This window comes from Sciurus carolinensis, chromosome 8 (genome assembly GCF_902686445.1).
Source record: "Sciurus carolinensis chromosome 8, mSciCar1.2, whole genome shotgun sequence".
Classification (NCBI taxonomy): Eukaryota; Metazoa; Chordata; class Mammalia; order Rodentia; family Sciuridae; genus Sciurus; species Sciurus carolinensis.
In genome coordinates this window covers 128,956,185-128,979,182 of record NC_062220.1, presented here as the reverse complement: position 1 = coordinate 128,979,182, position 22,998 = coordinate 128,956,185, and the positions used below count along the sequence as shown (strand labels likewise).

At 40.6% G+C, this 22,998-nt stretch overlaps 1 protein-coding gene across 6 annotated transcripts in view; it reads right to left on the bottom strand.

Moving 5' to 3' along the window:
* The window catches only part of Nf2 (NF2, moesin-ezrin-radixin like (MERLIN) tumor suppressor), an 83,938-nt gene extending 62,789 nt beyond the window's left edge, over positions 1–21,149 (bottom strand). For all 6 annotated transcript variants that reach the window (XR_007109785.1, XR_007109784.1, XM_047560799.1 and 3 more), the window contains exon 1: positions 20,555–21,149. Coding sequence is in view for 4 of the 6 variants with exons in the window: in XM_047560799.1 (XP_047416755.1) it covers positions 20,555–20,668 (114 nt within the window). In the remaining 2 variants the exon portion in view is untranslated. The remainder of the gene's footprint in view (positions 1–20,554) is intronic.
* Positions 21,150–22,998: the final 1,849 nt, after the last annotated feature.

Here is a 22,998-nt window from a genome sequence, read left to right as displayed (position 1 = left end):
CTCATTGAGCTAACCATACAATCACTCATTTGACAAACATTTATTGAGCACCCACTATATCCTAGTCATTGTGCTTGGTACCGGAGATAAATGATGAGTCAGAACAAGACATGGTCCCTGTTCATGTCTGACAGGGAAGACAGGTAAATGGATAACGATAATGAACCTAGTTAAGTGCTAACAGAACAGGGTGCTGTGGGAACACAACTCAGGCTAGGGGTCTTGGGCGTGAGGGGTTTCACTGAACTGCTGTCTGAGCTGGGTCTCAGAAGCCAAGTGGTAGCTGGGCCTGTGGTGAAGGAGCTGACAAAAAGGAGGTCACACCAGGCGGAGGGAACAGCATGTCTGCCGCTTGGGTCCAAGCTGTTGCAAAGTGAAGGAATGTTCTTTGCACTTTTCTAGTATCTGACAAACAGCATAATTATCCAATCTGCAGTACTGAATGTTCAATGCAGTATTGAATATGCAGCTTCAGTTCAACATTTGAGAAGATTCTGACTGTCCACGACTGATCAGGAACCTGGCTGTTCAGGCTCTGGATCAGAGCAGGGACACATCCTGCAACCAACCATACCTGCAGGGCTCGAAGAAGCTAAGATGAGAGGGATGAGTCTGTTTATTTTCCTGTAAAACAATTCTCCTGGGTTGAGGGTATACCTCAGTGGCAGATTGCTTGCCCAGCAGTGTGAGGCCAAAAAATCCCTTTTTGACACCTGGTGGCATGTCAGTCTTTTAGGCCCTGCGTTCACATGATTTACAGGTCTTTTTGTTGGGAATTATAATTTTTCCTAAACAGGTTGCCAAAAATAGAACAGCTCCTGGTCCTGATGAAGTGTGCACTGAAACCCATCTCCTTCCACCTGGCCGAAGAGTTCAACTGCTCTATGTCCACCACAGGTCCCTGCCTCATCTCAGCCTAGCCAAGAGGATGAAGGCTATGAGGCAGGTGTTTGTTTTGCAGAGAGAAAAAGAGAGGTGGGGGAGTGAGAAAGGTGGTTTGCAGGGAGAAGAGAGGCAGGAAGAAGCAAAGATCTGGGTTGCATCATGTGGAAGGAAGTGCCCCCTCTGCAGGCCTCATCCTCAAGGTGCCCTTCAGGAGCAGGGGCTAGAGGGAGAGAGTGTGCAAATGCGATGCTGCTCGGCTTCGGGGCTGTGCTTTCCTTACTCTTAACAGGCTGCGATGCAATTTCATAGATATATACTTGTGCCGGTATCAAAGATAGATGTGTATGAACTTTATAAACAGGACTAAGTGCTGTCAGCTTGTTATTTTTTGTAGGAAGCTGAATTTATGGGCTTTACCCAGAGTGAAGTACTTGTCATTTATCAACCAAGAATGTTTTAAGTAAATAGCACTAAGCACTTACCCTCCGCAGCAGGAACGTAGCTAGAATGCAGCACTTTTCTGTTATAGGAAGCAAATGGCAACAATAACCTGCAGGGCTGATTGGGGTCTATTAACTGGGGAAGCTTTATGAATAACTTCTACTGACGGCCGTCTTATAGTTGGCCAGAGTCATACTCAATCCTGAGACTGCCTTTTTTTTCTCTTCTGGGCTTTGGCAGTCTTCACAGTGCTTTCCCCCCATTTCTTTGGGCCATGAAGTCAGTGACAATCAAACCCCTTGCACTTGCTGATAACGACGGGGCAGGGTGAGGTGGAAACCAGTCACATGCGGGGGAAAGGCCACAGCTAGACCAGGTCAACTCTCTTGAAGAAAGTGAACCCAGTTTGGCTGTTAGATGTGAAATGCCAAAGAATTGGAACCCACAAAGAAACTTTGGTTTTTTAGAAATGACTCACATCTGGAAAAACCTAAGAGAGTAGCAATATTCTGTTTCATAGAGGCCTAAAGGTCTGAAGGGTTAGATCACCAGTCACACGAGCAATGCTCTTTGACTCCATGGAGGAGGAAAGAAACTGACCAACCCAGCATTCTCTGGTCAGACTTCCTTCTAATCAGCTCACAAGCTGCCATAGCATTTGCCATAGAAATTGTCCAAAGGTTAGCTCCCTCGCAGACACAGTGACAGAAGGAACTGTGCCTCCCAGGCTCAGGGCAAGTGCCACATGTTTGCCATTATTTCAGAAATGGAAAACTAAGGATGACTGCAATTTCCCTGTTCAATGTTTATCCATAACTAGCTACTGCAGTCATAGCTGCCTATGAACAGATTTACAGACTCGAGAATTTAAGATGCGTATGTAAAGATTTAAACCTAAATACAACTTTTGTCTGTTTTGAAAAAATAGAGGCCAAAAATACCTCAATTTATAAGATAAACATGATGGAAAGAGGTACAGGGGCTGCTGATGTGGCTCGGTGGTAGAGTGCTTGCCAAGCATGTGCAAGACCCTGAGTTCCATCCCCAGCATCCCCCCTGCAAAAAAACGAATAATAATGGATCCCATTAAAATCTCTTCTGATTAACCAAAGATTTAAAAAGTGTAGTATCATGGCTGCAAAACCAACACTTTGACTCAGGATATAGTATCACCACACCAAAATAGACCAGATTCTTCTGTCTCATGAGCTTAAAATGCAAAACCACCCTGCCATTTCCTTTTGCAACTAAAGGATATACCACTCCTACGCCAGCATTATTTCTCAACATGAGGGAAAAAGGGATCCTCCAAATAGAAACAAGATCATAGCAAAAAGATTTGTTTGCTCTGCTCTGCTGATCTTGAACCTGGGGAAGATTCAAACCTAAAGCCTCTTTGCAAAAATTCCCATCCCTAATCTCTTGCCCTGTCAGTTTCTGCCATAATGAACTATAGCAATTAATTTTCTTCTTCCAGTTCTCTAATCATCTCTGTTATTATACCAAATCTATTTAAATTATTGGTTTCAAGGCTCTTCTCCAAATCCTTCCTCCCTCCTTCAACCAATTACCTCACCTTGTTACAATCCAGCCTGTGTACTCCCAAACCCGTGTGCTTCCAGCCCAGCTAGCTCGCCTATGCATGTAGTCCAGTGGTTCAGGAGGCTGAGGCAGGAGGATCGCAAGTTCAAAGCCAACCTGAGCAGCTTATCAAGGCCCTAAGCAACTTTGTGAGACCCTGCCTTAAAATAAAAAATGAAAAAGGGTTGAGGATATAGCTCAGTGTTTTAGCACCCCTAGGTTCAATCCCTGGTACCATAAATAAATAAATAAATAAATATGAAAACCTAAGTGCTTCCATTCATCTGTAATAAAAACTTTGGTGAGATCTATTCCTTTATCTCATCTCTGCCCTTCTCCCACACAATATCACATACAAATCAGTATGTACTTCACAAACATGGAAAAGTGTACAGTCAGTCTTTCCCCAAGATTCCTGTCTTTCCTCCCACTCTGCAGATTGCAAACTCCTTGAAGGCAAGGGCTAACACAAACAGACACAGAGACACACGCATGCCCATGTGCACGTATAGACACACACTCTTAAGTCTCCCAGAACCCAAGCAAGTGCTACATAAATGCTTGTGGTTGGCTGGTGATGTTGATGATAATGATGATGATAACTAGAAGAGGCTTCTAAGTAGAACAGACTTCTGAGTAATGATTGCAACGAAGCAGGAATTTATGATACTCCTTATTAAAATTCTAACTGCATAACTAGACCTTAAGGTATATATTTTTCCCCTTTGGTGACACATACTGATTTCCTCTCTCTAAAAATACCCTGGCAAAGAAATCGAAATCTCAAAGAACTAAAGAAGAAAATTTTCCACCAAACAGAAGAGACTAGTAAGAAACAAATCATAGCACCTTGGGAAGCCACAAGATAGAGGTTTTTAACTCTGATGTCCCGACTCTTTCAAAACAAAATGAGTTAGATTGTTAAGGGGGAGAAAGTCCTTCTGTCTGCAGCTTCCGGCATCTTCTCTGCTGAAGTAGAAAGCAGTTGTGGGATCATCAATGAACCCAGAGTGGAGATCTGGATCCTAGACGCCCTCCTTCCACCACACAAGACTGTGACTTAAATGAACCGCACAGTTCAAGTGGGCCCCCGTGTCCTCATCTGTAAATCTCTTATGCCCTGTGCAATCCCCAGATTTTATGATGCTATGAATAAAAAAAGATGCACTTGCTTCAAACTTGGCTGACAGATGACAAAGCAAAAAGAAACAATACAATTATACTGCTATAAAAGCAAGACAGTCCCTCAAAATGCAAAGAAGGCAATCCCTATCTGTGGGATTTAGTTCCCAACATGAGAGCAATCACTGCCCTGTCAAACAGCTATAAAACACCAAAACCCGTTGTGTTGGGTCAGTCATTTAACCTCTTTGGGTCTTAGATTCTGCAATCATCAAGTGGGGTCTTTCAGAATTAATACCACCCTCTGAGTCCACAAGCTTGAGATGGTTTTGTATAAACTGTGTAGTACTTTTTTGTTACTATGATCATTTCTTATTATTACTTTAATGCCCCATTCTATACCTTAAAATCATTTTAGGGATGTAAATGACACTTAACATTTCATTTGTGTGGGGTTTTTCCATTCTTTTCCTACTCTGGTTCTACTATCATGTTCCTTACTCCTAATAATCAAGAGTTAACTGTATAATAATGAATTCTCCAATGAAACAAAAATATTAATTAGAATGCTGCTAAAAAAGTAGAAGTTTTCAGGACCTAGCATGCTGTTGATAATCTGCAATTATCGGTGATTACAAATGCTTGAAACACTGAAAATAAAAATTCAGCAGAGAGCTATGGATAGGAAACAATATTAAATTCAGTGAGATGAGACACAGGGCTAAATTTCAAACATCTAAACATTAGGTAAAACTAGCACATTATGAAACACAACTCACCACAAAGTATTATCCAATGCATTATTCCTGTCCTGGACATTGTAAAAACTGCAGATTATAGGTAAAAGTATATTTCTTCAAAGAACCTCCCAGTGGGGCTCTAGGGTGCAGCTCTGTGGCAGAGCACGTGCTTAGCATGCACAAGGCCCTGGGATCAATTCCCAGCAAACTCCCCCATACCCACACCCACAAAAAGCTTCCTGCACAATACAGCCAAAGCATAATTCATTTGTGCAAACTAACTTGTATAGTATGCAGACTCTAGCCACTCTAATCTGCGAAGAAATGTTAAATGTTCTGTCTCTGTTTCTAGTTTGACATTTTGTCTATGCTTCCCGGTCATCAGTGATAATAACACTTACTTTTAACAACATTGGAAGGTATGAATGTATAGGAATGGTGAAAATTTCTGCAGATAGTTGAGAAAGAACTACTGTGGGTTAGAGACTTTTTACAACATATTTATGAGTCTGATATAATCTCAAAATCAACAGGAGTAGGATAGTAGGTAAATGCTCTATTGGGAAATTTACAACATGGGTCCAGGTAAGTTTAGTAATTACTCTGGGCTTCAGTTTTAAGTTTTATCTGAAAATCAAACTATAGAAATTACTAAAACTAGGAGACTAAAAATGGCAAGGTTGATGGGAAAGCAACATAACTCACTAACAGAGAGTTTCTGCGAATTTTCTAAAGCTAGGTCCAAATTTGGCAAGAAAGCAAAAAGCAGCAGAGAAAGCCCAAGAGGAAAAAGGCCCAGTCTTTGTAAATAATGTGCTCTGCCGCCACCTAGTGGTGCCACCGTGATTCCTAAACCCGAACAAGCACCTTCAGTTTCAGCATCTTGAGTCTCAGCACCGTGACTAAAGGTTTGATTAAAGGCTTTTCCCCTTGAAGTCAGCACTAATTCAGTAATAAATTTGTGTGCTAAAAATGTCCTAAAACATGTGGATTTAGAACCTAAATTAGACAAAGCACAGACAGGAGGAGAGAACACTTTATCCTGTAACAAACCAGAGAAGGCTTGTCACCAGCTGGCTAAAAAGATTAGCAGCTCTGAGAAAACTTGATTCTAGGTTTTTAAAACTTAAAATGCTTTAAGTTCTGAAATTAAAAATAAACAAGCACCAAGAATGTTCTTGGACAGGAATGCAAAACTAGCATGAATAATTGGAGGAGTCATCAAAAACAAAGAAAAATGTCAAAATGACATATTGGGGAGCTGGGGTTGTAGCTCAGTGGTTCAGCGCTTGCCTAGCATATGTGAGGTACTGGGTTTGATCCTCAGCACTATATAAAAATAAATAAAATAAAGGTATTGTGAAAAAAATGACAAAAGAATGGAAAATAACCAACTATGGCAGAAATCAGAAGAGAACCCTGCTATCAGAGTGGACATCAAGTTAAATAGAGATCAAATCATATTGTATATTATAAAAAAGAACATCCTTCAATAGGAGTATGGCAGACTGGGGGTGTAGCTCAGTGGTAGAGTGCTTGCCTAGCACGTGCAGGGCCAACCCAGTGCCTGGGTTCAATCCCCGGCACTGGAAGAAAAAAGAGAGAGAGAGAGAGAAAGGGAAAAAAAGAGGAATATGGCATAAGATAAGCTCATTATATTTAGGCAAACTATAGAGTTTAGAGGCTCTATAATCATAAAGGCATGAATAACCTGAAGGAGATTCAAAGAAAACGAAGGCAATAACTAATTGAAAAAAATTCATACGGCTGCTAATAGGAGACTTTTTCTTTCTTGTTCCCACGTTTCCAGATTAAGATGCTAATAATTTCCAAAGGTTTACTATGGGTCAGGTTGTACACTCAATTCTTGCCAAGATTCACCTCATTTCTCAAACAACCCTGTGAGAATGATGCTGTATTATTCTCTCCATATTACAGATTCAGCAACTGAGGTTTAGAGAGTTAGTCCAAGATTACTTCCAAAACAGGCAGAGGCCAATTCACCTCTTCTACTAGGTTTAATAGCTAAAGTCCTATTTCCTAAGCAATATTTTCCCTATCCTTTGGCAGATTATTCTCATACCTCAAAATCCTGAGATGACTTACTAAAAAGGAAACTCAAGAAAGAAAGGAGCACAGTGGGCCTTTTCTACTTAGATCACCTTAGGTGATAGGATGTTGAAACAGAGGGCCTTAGAAATCACATTTTTTTCTTCTTATTTTTCAAATGAAAGAACTGAGGCCTGGAGGAAAGAAATGACATGCCCAAGGTCAGAGAGCAGCTCCACTTAGAAGCCAGGTAATCAGACCTAGTTTAGGGCTCTCAATGATTTTACATAAGAGATGCCTTGACCATGTACTGGGACCAGATACCAGAAAATGCACTGACTTTTCTAAGCCCAGCTCTGGCCAAGAACTCCCTCCTACTTGATTGGCCGTGCTATCCCTCGGGTCTGCTAATTCTTGATCTTAGAAGACTCTGATGTTCAAATTCACTTGACCCTTACATCTGCCTAGTTACGTTCCAGACCCAAGCTGGTCTTACTGCTGCTTTGGTTCATTTTTGTTTGTTTGTTTGTTTAAAAGATGAGGTCTCTGTTACCCAGGCTCCATTTTAGGTCAAAAGCAAGGAATCCCGAGGAGATCTTGGGCAAGTGAGAAAGATTCACTTATGGAAAATGTCCACGTGATTCAAAAAGACAAACTAGACATTGAGTCAATGTAGCAGGCAGGAGTTGTCAGTCTCATCATTTACCCCCCAAAAATGTAAGCCCCCAGCAGTGCAGTTATTTCATTGCTTAGCTATACACAGTAATAGAATAATAGGACTCTGTATCAGCACATCAAAAACTTACATATTTATTTCAGAAAAAAGGTTGACATCTTCCTTTGAAATTGCTTCAATCCCATACTGCCCTCCCAGAACTGACATCCTCAAAGGGCATCCTATACCAAAATCTTAGGGAGTCAAGGAATTAAGATCTTATAGAAAATACCAGAGTTGGTCTTTCTGTCTTCTCCTTTTGAAGGTTCCTTCTGTTATGGACAACTTATGTCCACTTTTTCTATGTTGGAAAGACCTATAATGTTGGTATTCAATCTGATTATAATTCCATTTGGGTATGTGTAAACACTTAGGATGCCAACCAACAGGAGAAGGCTTTGTTTTCAATATAAGATGGTATTAGAATCTCCCACAACTTAATTTTGAGAAATTTTTCATATTTGGTTCTTTCGGCTGATACATTGAATTATTAGCGTAAAATTCCAGGCTAGATAAAAAATAATATAACCGTTTAGCCTCCTGGCAAATTACACTCAGCACCCACTTTCTCAAAATGACAAATATCAAATCTTTCAAGTGGAAAAATCTTCCAAAGCACCAAGCCAATTGTGCAATGCAGCAAGTAGTGCAAGAAAGAGTTTTTTTTCCCCCATGTCTTAAGTTAAAAAGTCTTAACTTATTACCATAAAGTAACATGACTCATAAGCAACTACCACCGGTTCTGAAATCGAGTCCTTCTTGGAAGGCCACCAACATTTGACTTTAATAAAGCCAAAAATTCCACAAGTACCATCTCTCTTATTTTCCCAAAATGTACTTGTTATCTCCTTGCATCAGCACCTTGCCCAGTTAATGTACAACATAAAAACAAGGCAGGGGAGTAAGACTAATGGCTTCTCCGAGTTCCCTCTATCATCATAAATCAAAATACTATTGCTTTTAACAAAATATTCTAACAACATTTACAAATGGGTGTTTCCACTAGAATTTGCAGTTCAGGGGGATGCAAAAACCTGACAAATCACAACAGTTAAGTACCCAAGGTGACCCAAGTCTCCTACTTTAGGCTGATTATAGTCCCTTCCTCCCCACTTCACATTTTTTAAATTGTGCATTACAGTTATTACATTATGATGGGATTTGTTGTTATATATTCATACATGCACACAATTTAACACTATAATCTGCCCAGTATCACTCCCCAGCACATTCCCTCTCCCTCCCTACTCTCACCCCTTGCTCCCTTCCCTCTACTGAGCTCCCCCTTTCTTTTCCTCTCTAGTTCCACGTATGAAAGAAATTATAGTCCCTTTTAATTCCTCCTTTCTGCCAGGCACTAAGTATTCCAAAACCCCTTATCACAAATGTTCAGGGTCAATACAATTAGTCCCATTTTATTGATGTGGAAACTGAGGTCCAGAAAGCTTAAGCATCATGTCCAAGGAAATAGTATAGCAAGAATTCAAGCCTAGGTCTGTCTTATTTCAAAGTCCATGTATAGGGCAAAAACCTACCTTTGTGCAGTCTGAGAGCTAAGAACGATTTTTATATTTTATATATAAACATATAAAAATGGTTAATATAAAAAGTGGTTTTAAAAACCCAAAATATTTCATCATGTGAAAATTACATGAAATTCAAATTTGTGTCCATTGAGTTGTATTTGAATATAGTGATAGTCATTGTTTACATTTTGTCTAAGGTTGCATTATTAAAATAGTTTTATTGAGATATGATTCACATACCCTTAAATTTCACCTACTTAAATTGTACAATTCAACGTTGTTAGCATAACTACAGAGTTGTGCAACCATCACCAGCCAATTTAAGAACATTTTTGTAACCTCAAAAGGAAAACTCCTAGCTTTTAGCTATGACTGCTATGCCCCCATCCACTCTTCTCAGCCCTGAGCAACCACTAAGCTACAGTCTGTCTCTACAAATATCCCTATTCTAGATTTGCATATGAAAGGAATCATACATGAAATCATTCTTTTGTGACTGGTTTCTTTTAATGAGCATGTTTTCAAGGTCCGTCCATGTTGTAGTATGTATTGGTGCTTCATTTTATTTTATTGCCAAGTAATATTCCATTGTATTGATATGCCACATTTTATGTATCCACTCATCAGTTGATGGACATCTGAGTTGTTTCCACCTTTTGGCTATTGTGACTAATGCTACTGTACATGCACAAGTTTCTCTGTAGGCATGTAGGCATGTCATTTTTCTTGGGTAGATATCTATGAGCGACAGGTTAGACAGTAACACTATGTTTAAATGAAGAACTGCCAGACTGTTTTCCAAAGTGGTTACTTCTCTACATTCTGGTCAACACTATATGATTTTTTTCATTCCAAACATTTCAGTGGCTGGTTCTATGATGGTAAAGTTCTCATTGTGTTTTTGATTTCCATTTTCCTATATATAAAGCATCTTTTCCTGTATTTAATTGGCTGTATATCTTCCTTGAAGAACTGTGTATTCAGATACCCTAACCATTTTTAAATTGGGTTATTTTCGTCTTTTATTATTAAATAATATTAAGTTGTAAGCTTTTTTTTTTTTAATTTCTTGAAGCTACTGGAAATTGAACCCAGGGCTCATGCATGCTAAAGAATGCTTTGTATGTTTTAGATGAAACATAATTTGCTACTATATTTTCTTATTTAATAGTGGCCATTGAAGTACAAAGTCTTTAATTTTGCCCAAGTCCAGTTTGTCTGTTTTTTTCTTATATTGCTCATGCTTATGCTGTCATATCTAAAATATGTATGCCTAATTCAAGGACATAAAGATGTATCCCTGATTTCTTTCTTTTTTTTAATTTTTTTTTTAGTTTGATATAGACACAATACCTTTATTTTATTTTTATATGGTGCTGAGATTCGAACCCAGTGCCTCACACATGCTAGGCAAGTGCTCTTCCACTGAGCCACATACCCAGTCCCTATCCCTATGTTTTCTTCTAAGAGTTTTATAGTTTTAGCCGTCTTTCAGATCTTTGACTCATTATGAGTTAATTTTTTGTATATGGCATAAGGGTTTAATTTCATTCTTTTCCAGGTGGCTATTCTGTGGTTTCAGTACCATTTATTGACAAGATTATGCTTTCCCCCACAGTATGGTCTTAGCACCCTTGGCAAGAATCAGTTGATGACAGATCAATGGATTTATTTCTGGATTCTCAATTGTGTTCTATTAATCTATATGCCTATCCTTACATGAGTACCACCCTGTCTTGATTATGGTAATTTTGTGGTAAATTTTGGAGTTGGAAAATATGAGACTTCCTGCTTTGTTCTGTTTCAAGATTGCTTTTTAGCTACTCTGGGTTCTGTGAAATTCCATATAAATTTTAGAATTGTCTTGTCAATTTTTAAAAGATATTCCATTGAATGTGTAGATAAATTATAAGAATACTACCAACCTAGCACTGAAGCATGACTGAAATCCCAGTTACTTGGGAGGCAGAAGAAGAAAGATCCCAAATTGGAAGCCAGGCTAGGCAACTTACTGAGAACCTGTCTCAAAATAAAATAAAAAGTGCTGGAATGTAGCTCAGTGATACAGTGTTTGCCTAACATGTGTGAAGTCCTGGGTTCAATACTCAGGATCAAAAAAGAAAAAAAAATTTTTATAGTTTTAAAAGATAAGTTTTGCACTTCTTTTGTTAAAATTGTTTTCTAAGTATTTCGTTTTTTTTTTTTTTTTTTTTTTTTTTTTTGGCGGTACTGGGGATCGAACTCAGGGCCTTGTGCTTGCAAGGCAAGCACTCTACCAGCTGAGCTATCTCCCCAGCCCGTATTTCGTATTTTTGATGTTATTGTAAATGGAATTTTCTTAATTTCACTTTCAGATTATTCATTCTACGTATACAAAATTAACAACTGATTTTTTTCATATTGATTCTTTTAGCCCACAACCTTGCTAAATAGTTTTAATAGTTTTTCATGGATTCCTCGAGGTCCTTCTACAACATCATGTCATCTACAAACACAAATAGTTTTACTTTTTCCTTTCCAGTATGGGTACCATGTATTGAGTTTTCTTGCCTAAGTGCCTTGGCTAAAACCTCCAGTACAATGTTGACTAGAACTGATAAGACTAGGTATCCTGGGTTGGGGATATAGTTCAGTGACAGAGGGCTTACCTAGCATGTGCAAGGCCCTAGGTTTGATTCCCAGTGATGGAAAAAAAAAAAAATCAATATTCTTGTCTTATTCCTGATTTAGGGGATAAGCATATATAGTCTTAAAAAACAGGAAAAAGAACATACAAAATGTATTGCATTCCTAAGACATGTGAGTATTAGACTCTAGCACTATCTTTTATCATTAAGTATGATGTTAGCTGTGGGTTTGCCATTGCTACTGTTCATCAGGTTAAAGAAATTCCCTTCTGCTGGGCATGGTGGTGCACATCTGTAAACCCAGTGACTGGGAGGCTGAGGTGGAAGTATTGCAAGTTCAAGGCTAGCTTCAGCAACTTAGCAAGACCCTAAGCAATTTGGCAAGACCCTGTCTCAAAAAATAAAAAGGCTGTGTGGTTCCGTGGTTAAATGTCCTGGTTCAGTTCCCTTCTATTCCTAGTTTGTTGAGTACATTTTGATGAAAAATATGATGGATTTTGTCAAGTGCTTTTACTGTGTCTACTGTGATGATTGTGTGATTTTTATTTTTTATTCTACTGATACGATACATTACATTTATGTTGATTTTTCTGATGTTAGTCCTGAAATAAATTCCACTTATTTGTGGTATATAACTCTTTTTATACATTGCTGGATTAAGTTTGCTAGGTTTTTGTTGTTATTATTGTTTTGGTTTTTTAGGATTTTATTTCCACATTCCTAAGAGATTTTGGTCTATAGTTTTCTTGTGATGTACTTATCTGGTTTGGATACTAGTGTAAAGCCAGTCTCATAAAATTATTTGAGTTGGGCAGTGGCACACAACTGCAATCCCATCAACTCAAGAGGCTGACGTGGGAGGATTGCAAGTTCAAAGCCAGCTTCAGCAACTTAGCAAGGCCCTAAGCAACTTATTGAGACTCTGTCTCAAAATAACTTTTTAAAAAGGGGCTAGGGATGTGGCTCAGTGGTTAAGCACCCCTGGATTCAATCCCTGATACCAAAAATAAATAAATAAATAAAATTATTGGAGAAGTGCTCTCTCCAATTCAATGTTTTTAAAGAGTTTGTGAAAAATTGTACTACTTCTTCCTGAAATGTTTTGTAAATGTCAGTGGTCAAGTCCGATGAGTTTCTAAAAGGGAAGACCCTGAATTTTCTTTGTAGGTAGTTTTTTTGTTAGTAATTCAAATTCTTCATTTGTTATTGGTATATTCAGATGGCCTATTTTTTTTTCAGTTGTTGATGGACCTTTATTTTATTTATTTATATGCAGTGCTGAGAACTGAACACAGTGCCACACATGCGCTAGATAAGCGCTCTACCACTGAACTACAAACCCAGCATGTGCAAGACCCTAGGTTTGATTCCCAGTGATGGAAAAAAAAAAAATCGATATTCTTGTCTTATTCCTGATTTAGGGGATAAGTATTTTTTTTTTTATTTTTTAGTCGGAGATGGACACGACACCTTCATTTTATTTACTTCTTTTTATGTGGTGCTGAGGACCAAACCCAGTGTCTCACATGTGCCAGCCAAGTGTTCTACAATGAGCCACAACCCCAGCCCCTGATCTCTCATCCTGAGTCAATTTTGGCAGTTCATTTCTTTCAAGGAATCTGTCTGTTTCGAGTATCTAATTATTTGTCATCAACTGCTATTTTATTTCTTCTGTTTCATGTCATTTTTGCTGTTGTTCCTCTATTCCTCCTTTACTCCTTGCTCTTACTTTAAATGAATATTTTTAATAAAATCTTTAACATTTTTAATGATTATTTCACTATAGTTTTAGATTTTTTTTGTAGTTGTTCTAGAGTTTAAGATATAATCCCAACTTAAAAGAATCAACTTCAGATTGACACTAGTTTAGTTCCAGCAATATATAAAACATTACACCTAGCTGGACATTGTGGCAAACATCTGTAATCCCAGAAGCTTGGGAGGCTGAGGTAGGAAAATCACAAGTTTGAGGCCAGCTTCCGTAACTTAGCAAGACCCTCAAAAAATTAGTGAGACCCTGTCTCGAAAATAAATAATAAAAAGGACTGGAACGGTAGCTCAGTGGTAAAGCATGCTTGGGTTCAATCTCTGGTACAAAAAAAAAAAAAAAAATTACTCCTGCATAACTCCATTCCCTTTCCCCTTTTGGAGGGTATTTTTGTTGTACGTAGTATATCTATTGAATTTACATACCCAGTAATTCATTGTTATAGGTATTGCCTCACCATCTGTCTATAATCATTTCCTTAGTCCATTATATCTCTGCTCACACCCACCTCTTTTGTTATTGGCAAATATATTATGTGTATATTACATTTCTACCTGTTATAAGTCCAATAGTCCATTATAGACATTTGTTATATAATTGTTTCTTAAATCCACTTAAGAGAAAGGACAATATATATTTATATTATTTTATAATTACAATGATTACCCTTATCAATGCTATTTTTTCCTTGAATTTGAATTACTGTCTGAGGTCATTTGCTTTCAGCCTAAAGAATTTCCTTTAAAATTTCTTGTAAGGCAGGTCTTTGAACAAAAAAAATTCTCTCAGTTTTTGTTTATCTGTGAAGTCTTCATTTCACCTTCATTTTGAAATGTCCTTTTCCTTGATATTCAGTTTCACATATGATTCTTGGTTGACAGGTTTTCTCTTCCGTCAGCTATTAAACTTCCTGGGCTCCCCTCTAAGTAATGAGTCTGTTTTTCTCTTTATGCATTCAAGTTTTTCTTCTTCTCTTTGACTTTCAGCATTTTTACTATGATGAGTCTTTTTGTGGATCTCTTTGTATTTATCCTACTTGGAGTTCATGGAGCTTTCTGAATGTATAGGTCATTGTTTTTTAAAAACTGGAGAATAATTAGAATAAGATAAACTCCATGTTTGTATAAATATGTCAAAATAGACTCTACTGTCATGTATAACTAAAAAGAACAAATTAAAAATTAAATTAAAAATTTTAAAAACTGGACAAGTTTCAGCCATAGTTTTTTTTCAAATATTGTCTGCTTCTTTCTCTTTTCCTGCTACTCTCATTATGAATTCATTGGTGTGCTTAATGATCTCCCACATTTCTAGAGGTTCTGTTCATTTGTTCTCATTATTTTCTTTTCCCTACATGTCAGCTTGCATAATCTCTACTAACCTGTTTTCAAATTCACTAATTCTTTCTTTTGCCAAAAAGTTCAAATCTACTAGTGAGTTTCTCTAGTGAATTTTCTATTCCAGTTATTATACTTTCAACTCCAGAATTTTCATCTGGCTCTTTTTTTTTTTTTCCTTTCTTTCTTTTTTTTTTTTTTTTTTTTTTTTTTTAATTTTTTTGTAGTTGTAGATGGGCAGCATGCCTTTATTTTATTCATTTATTTATACGCGGTGCTGAGAATTGAACCCAGAGCCTCACACATGCTAGGCAAGCGCTCTACCACTGAGCCACGACCCCAGCCCTCTTTTTTTTTTTTTTTTTTATTATTATAAACAAATGGGATACATGTTGTTTCTCTGCCCTTCAATTGATGAATGGATAAAGAAACTGTGGTATATATATACAAGGGAATATTACTCAGCCATAAAGAATGATAAAATTATGGCATCTGGCTCTCTTTTAAAATTCCTGTCTTTCTACTGATAATTCTCCATTCAATGCAACAGAATCATAACTTCCTTTACTTTGTCATCACATTTCCCTTTAGTCCTGTGAACATATCTTTAATAACTTGTGGGAGGTTTTGTTTGTTTGTTTCTGTACTGGGGATCACTAAGTTGTTTAGGGCCTCGATAAATTGCTGAGGCTGGTCTCAAACTTGTAATCCTCTTGTCTTAGCCTCCGGAGCCGCTGGGATTACACACATGCACCATGGAGTCCAGCACTATAATGACTTATTTGAAACTTTTTTTTGTTTGTTTGTTAAATCTAACCTTTGTTCATTCTCATAATTTCTTTTTGAAATATTTTTTAAATTTATTTTTTAGTTGTAGGTAGACACAATACCTTTATTTATTTTTTTTTTTAATGTGGTGCTGAGGATTGAACCCGGGGTCCCACACGTGCTGGCAAGTGCGCCACCACTGAGCCACAACCCCAGCCTGGCAATTTGTATTGCCAGTTTTTTTCCACTGTGTCTTACTTTCTTGTTTCTTTGCATGGCTCCTAATTTGGGGTTAGAAATTGGACATTTCAGATAATATACTGCAGCAACTCCCGGGACTGGAATACGCTCTCTGGACCTTATTATTTCCTTGTCTATTTGTTTAGTGGCTGGCTGGATTATTTAATGAAATCTATTTCTCCCATACAGTCTTAAGGTCCTCAGGGAGGTGTAGCTTTAGGTATGCCCATAGTCACCTTGGGATGACAATGGCTTTAGTAGGGCTCTCTTCTCTTTCCATGACTACATTCAGCTGAACTCCATGCACTGTGGCTTATTGGTCTATTATTTTCAACAATGCTCTGAGGCATAACTTATTATGTATATTAGTCCTATCAAACTATGGTTGTTTGATGGGAACTGTTTGCGGGTTTTTTTGTTTTTGTTTTTGGTACCAGAGATTGAATCCATAGGTGCTTAATCACAGAGTCACAACCCCAGCCCTGTTTTGTATTTTATTAAGAAACATGGTCTCTAAAGTTGCTTAGGGTCTTGATAAATTGCTGAGGCTGGTTTTGAACTCATGATCCTCCTCCCTCAGCCTCCCGAGCTGCTGGGATTACAGGCATGCGCCACCTTCACCCTGCTGAGGTCAATATTCGATATTTGTTCTGACCCCAGGAGGACTCCTCCCATCTGTCTTGTTTTCTTATTATTTCCTACAAACTGGAACACCTACTGTCTAAGCTGTATCATTACTAAATTTACAAATCTCCTCCCAATTGTTTTCTTTCTTTTTTTTAAGGTTCAAGGTTGGGTTGGGATGAGGCAGAGGAAGAAGGTGAGGGTGAAGGTTAGGGTTAAAGGTTAGGATTAGAGTTAGAATAAGGGTTTTGGATTTAGATATATGATTGGTGTTGGTGTCAGGATAAGTGAACAGTGGTGAGGGAGAAAGTGAGTGGTGTTCAAGGTGGTGATGGGTTTGAGTTTAAGATAAGTTTTTGGTTGGTTTGGGGTTAGAAAGTTCATTTGAGGATCAGGGAAGAGGTTGGTGTGGGGAATTTCATTTTGGTTGTGTCTTAGTGCTTAGGGCATAAAATATAGTGAAAGGGTTCATGTTAAATATGAATAATTTGTACTAAACTATAAATTGTACTAAACTATAAATCACTAGGGATTAGGGAGTCAGGCTGGGGAGGGGCCTCACTTGAGAACTCTCCACTTAGTAATTGAGGCCTCAATGGCTCATCCTTACCTATGCCCTATGCCCTCTTTTACCTGTAACGTACTCCAGATCCACCCCAAACTCCAACTGAACCTCCCTCTCTAGCCCCTCCTTCAATCTGGAAATTCTTGTGCAGGGGAAACCACCTTCATCCACTGCATTTTCTTCCACTTGCCACCCTCCATTTGCCACCCAGACATTCACCTGTTGGATGACTTCCACCCACTGCCCTGTCACACCTGTGATGCTTGCAGTTGATCAAAATTGCCCACCTTCTCAAGAATGCCCGAGGCATAAACTTCTCCACGCTGCTTTGCGGATGAAGTTACTTCCTTTGGGAAAAGATTCAGAGCAATCTGCATTTTTGTTTGGTTGGTTGGTTTTGATTTTAGTACTAGGGATTGAACCCAGGGTTTCCTGCAGGCACTCTACCAGTGAGCTGCACCCCAATCAGGAGCTCTCTGTTTTAAGGCCTGCTTCTGCCCTCAGCCAAAATCTCTGAGCCAGGGATCTGGGGATGGGGATGGGAACCGTGGCGAGCTTCTCTGTGAGTGGTATCCCTGACTCTAGGACCAAGGGCTTCATGGAAGGGGACAGATGGAGACACAGTAGCTCAAGGTCTCAGTTTGCATTTCCTGCTGTGGAACCACCTCCTCACAATCCAGGACAGAGGCAAAAGCAGTTAGGGTTGAAGTTATTTCAGTATGCCCTGCCCTGTTCCAAAAATAGGGACTAGGTGGAAGAAGGGAGCCCCATCTCTGAGTTGCAATCACCCAGTACTTGGTCTCAGTAACAAGTAGCTCTGGTTAGGATGAGAAACACTGAAGTTCTAGGGAGGAAGTAGTCTTGATCCACTGCTTCTCACCCTCCTTACCAAATTTTCATACATTTTTCTTGAATAAATATATCATTATTTGCTGTTTTACCTTCAGACATTTCCAAAGGGCTTAAATAGTTGTTAATAATTTTCACCAGTTTTGCAAGAATAATACCATCATGCTAGAATTCAAATCAGGTCTAAGGCTGCTTTTGTGTATAACAGCAGAGTTGAAGAGCTGAGAAATCCAGCAGAAATCACGTGGCCTGCAAAGTTGAAAATTTTGACTATGTGGCCCTACTATACTGAAAAAGTCTGCCAACCCCTGACTTAGGTCACTGCTGCCAATGCTACTGGTCCCTGAACCAAACTGAGTAGTAAGGACTTAAATTACTTGAGAGAGAATACTGTATTGACTAAGAGCTTAGACCAAAACCCCAAATCTGCAAGGCGGTATCCCACAACTGTAATCCCAGCTGCTCGGAGGTTGAGGCAGGAGGATTGTGAGTTCAGAGCCAGTCTCAGTAACTTAGTGAGGCCTTAAGAAACTTAGAGAGACCCTGTTTCAAAATATAATATAAAAAATGTGGCTCAGAGGCTAAGTGTCCCTGGGTTCAATCCGGAAAAAAAAAAAAAAAATCCAAAATCTTTGTGATATTCAATAAGTATAGGGAAAATACCAGTGTTTTTTCTATGTCTCCAACAATCAATACAGAAGATTTCTGTGACCCCTGGTCACCAAGAAATATGTAAGAGCCAGCCACAGTGGTGCACGCCTGTAATTCCAGTGACTCAGGAGGCTGAGACAGGAGAATCACAAGTTTGAAGGCCAGCCTCAGCAATTTAGTGAGGTCCTGTCTCAATATAAAAAATAAAAAAGGTTGGGGATACAGCTCAGTGGTTAACTACCCTGGGTTCAATCCCCAGTACCAATAAAAAAGAGAGAAAGAAGTATGTGAGAATTTTTCCCTACCAGCAACCAATCGATTAGTCAATTCTTTTCTGCAGCAGACACCAGCTGGGTGTCCTCTAATTGAATTCAATTCTGATATGATCCACCTAGAGAACTCAATCTATCTAGAGGCAATTCAGATCCCACAGGTTGAGGTCTCAGTCCCATAGACTGCCTCCCCCATAGCAGCCAATCACAAGCACCAAGATGTTTTACCTGTGCTTCCGACCAATCTGCCATAAATCACAGTTCCCACCACCTCTCTTTGGGATGCACTTCACCAATCTCTGGGAAACCTTTACGTTTACTTATTTATTATAAAGGATATTTTAAGGGCCACAGATGAAAAGATGCAAGACTTGTTGGAAGACGCTCAGAGAGTTTTCATGACCTTTCCTCGGACACCACCTCTCAGGAATCCCCAACATCTTCAGTTATCTAGCAGTTCTCTAAATCCTGTTCTTTTGGAGTTTTATGGAGGTCTCATTACACAAGAATAATTGATTAAATCTTTGGCCATATACCTTTAGCCCCTTTCCCCTCCTCCAGGTTAGGTGTGGAGCTGAAAAGCTCCAACCCTCTAATCATGCCTTAGTCTTTCTTGTGATCAGCTCCTATCCTGAAGCTACCTAGTCAATTCATTACCATACAAAAAGCCACTTATCACTTTGAGATTCCAAAGATTTTAGTTGTTGTATGCTGGGAGGAAATCAGACCAGATATGTATTTCACAATGTTAGAGGTTCCTGCCTCACTGAGTTATTGTGAAGGTTAAATGTATGAATGTCCTCGTGGCACACACCTGTAATCCCAGCAGCTCAGGAGACTGAGGCAGGAGGATGGCAAATACAAAGTCAACCTCAGCAACTTAGTGAGGCCCTAAGCAACGTAGCTAGGCCCTGTCTCAAAATAAAAAAAATAAAATAAAAAGGGCTGGGTATATGACTCAGTGGTTAAGCACCACTGGGGTCAAGTCCCAGTATTTAAAAAAAAAAAAAAAGTGTGAGTACCTGACACTTATAAAGTATTCAAAAAAGTGATAGCTGTTATCATCAGGCTGGACACTGTATAGAAAGTATTAAGGACCCTCTCTTAAAGAGTTGATTTTTCTGTTTTGTTTTGTCTTTTTGCCAAGCATGGTGGCGCACGCCTTGATAGGCTGAGACAGGAAGATCAAAAGTTCAAGACCAGCCTCAGCAATTTAGTCAGGCCCTAAGCAACTTAGTGATACCTTGTTTCTACATTTTTAAAAAGTCTGGGGATGTAGCTCAGCGGTAAGGCGCCCCTGGGTTAAATCTCCAGTACAAAAACAAAACAAAACTTTTTTTTTTTTTCCTCCAGTTTGGAAAAGGGAAGCCAGTATAGACTTTCCAATAACGAAGATTTAACTTTATAATACCTGAGGTATATAACAACATTATCTAGAAAGTAAAACAAAAACTCCCTACAGTTTAAGTTTAAACCTGACACTGCAAGCCAGAATTCGCTACCACGGAAGCTTCCAGCCTCTTCCAATAACAATGAATGAAAATAACCCTTAGAAATGCTAAATCCCAGAGCTCCATGTGAAAAAGCAGTAATTAGCTTTAACTTGTGGATTTGGGCCTAGATGGCCCCTTCCGGTTCTCTCCGTCTCTATCTGTGCCCAGAGGAGAATAAAATAGAATCGCTGAAGCCTCCACCTCGACTGTCACCGCGACGAGGACGCCCCGGTGGGTGCGGGATGCGGGGACTCCGCGGGGCTCCCCTCGCCGCAGCCCGTCGGGGCTACTGGCCAGTTACCTCGCAATTGAACTCCATCTCGGCGTCCATGGTGACGATCCGCACGGTGAACGTCTTGGGCTGCTTCCTCTTGAGCGAGCTGAAGCTCATGCGGGAAGCGATGGCCCCGGCCATGGCGCGGGGCTCAGGCCCGGGACCCTCGCGCCCCAAAGCCTCTGCTCTGGACCTGTTAGCCCCCCTGGAGGAGCCGCACAGGCCTCAGGGCCACCATGGTGGCCGGCTGGCCGGCCCAAGAGCGATCTGGGCTGCGTGGGTCCCCAGCGGCCAGCATGGGCCGCGAGGACCCTGCCCCAGGAGCAGAAAAGGGGAGTTGCGGGGCAGGCCCGGACGGCGGCAAGGAGGAGACGCTACAGGAGCCGACGGGGCGGGCCAGGCCCGACACTCTGAGAGTGGAGCCGGGGACGTCGGGCACGCCCGGGGACAGGAATCCTAGACAGCGGCTGCCAGACCCGGCGCGCCTCTCGGCTGCCTACGGGGGTCGCGGGGCCGCGCGGTAGCAGGGCACGCACGCGCGCGCGTGGCTGTCACCGTCCTCGCTCCGCGCGCCCGCGGGAAGTTTGCCCTCCCCGCAGCTCCCAGCCTGCTCCCCGCCCCGCCCTCGGGCCTCCCAGAACGCTACACACGTCTCAACCTAACTCCTCAGGTCTTTCCCAGACGCCTTGATTGGTTGGTTGATAGCTCCAAAGGAGACCGGGACTTTAACTTCATCCCGCCTCTTTTAAGGCGACTTCACCAATTGGAAGTTCAGCTCTGCCTGGAGGCGCTGGCCTGTGCTGGGCGTTGAGTGGCTAGAGCAGCAGTCACTCCGAATGCTTTTGTTCCTAGAGGGCACGCCCACTCTAGCAAGACTGGTTGAGAGGAAGGAATCCTGCGCGCCTTTGCTGGGAACCAATGTGAAGACTAATGCCTCCGGCGCTGGAATGAGTTACTCCCAGATCCCAGAGGAGCTGCCCTCCAACGAAGTACGCACCTTGTGCTGCGCCCCGAGGGACCGCGTTTCGGACACCTGGCGAATATTTCTGTTTGGCACTTAATGACTTTACACTTCTGTTTCTCAAACTTTTAAAACCCTTGTGGAGGCCTAGGAGGTTTCCGGCACTTTCCCGCCTGAACCTTGGGCTTCTCCGTAGGAGAATTCCAGTTGCCAAAGGGGAGTAATGACTGTATCTACTTAATGGGATAGTTGAGGAATTTCAGACTGTTTAGTTACTTATAAAGCTTTAGAACAATGACTGGCACATACTAGATTGAATTCATGAAATTGTTCTATTTGTAGAACAAAAAGGGTGGGAAAGCCTGGCAGAGTGGCTCATGTTGGGGTCCAATATCCACCGATCCCCAGAGAGTCAAAGTGCACACAGGGTAATGCAAGACACACAACGAGGTTTTATTGCAAGCTCCAGCCTCTCAGACCACTACAATGGCTGAGTGGGGAGCAGCCCCGGAGGGGGAGATTGTCAAGCATTCACACACAAGGACCTGTACATTATTGGTTAACATTTGAACAGCTGAAGATTTGTCCTCTTGGTTTGGTCCAGCCAAAACTGGGGTCCAGCCAAAACTGAACAGTCCTGGAGGAAGAAGGGAGGAGGGAAAGGGTGAATTATGCAGGAGATGAGTTGGGGCTAGGCCCCCCGTCCTTGATAGGTAAGGTTTCCGGGCAGCTGCACATTCCTCGGACAGAGATCTCTTAACAGCCTTGATAAGCCCGGGGTCCCAGCATGTCCTGTGTGTCCTGTATTGGCTCTTGAGGGCGCTGTTGCAACTGCCTGCATCCTGGTGATTAAGATAGTTCCTCATTCCTTAGTGCTTGTGCGCCCTTTCTTGGGGTGGGGGGGTTTACAGGCCAGTTCATGAAATGGTTTGTTTATACAAGATGCTGCACAGATGTCACCCTGTTTTCAACATTACCCCCTTTCCTTGTTCATAATGAGGTATCATGCTCATTCGGGCATTGCGCTTAGCCATTCTCTGGGTTCGGTACTCTCTCGTATTGTTGCCTTAGCACCATCAGTTGGACAGTGCTTACAAGGTCCTTAACAAAAGCTATTAACTTATTTAAAATGCAGGGGCCAAAGGTTAGGAGTAAGAATAAAATAATAAGCGGCCCCAGTAAAGTAGAAATCAAGGTGGTCAACCAAGGGGAGGAATTGAACCATGATTCTAAGCAGTCCTGTTGTGCCTCCCGTTCCTTCTTTCGTTTTGTTAGTCCTTCTCTGTCTTTACCACATATTCTTTAACTACTCCCGAATGGTCAACATAAAAGCAACATTCTTCGCCTAGGGCCACGCATAATCCTCCTTGCTGTAGGAAAATCAAATTTAACCCCCTCCTGTTTTGCATCCCTACTTCTTTGCCGGAAAAGTGACAGACTCTGGTGGCAAGGTCTTGGTGTCAGGAAATGTGGTTGAAAAATGTGTTAAGCGCGGTTTTGGGGTGCTGAT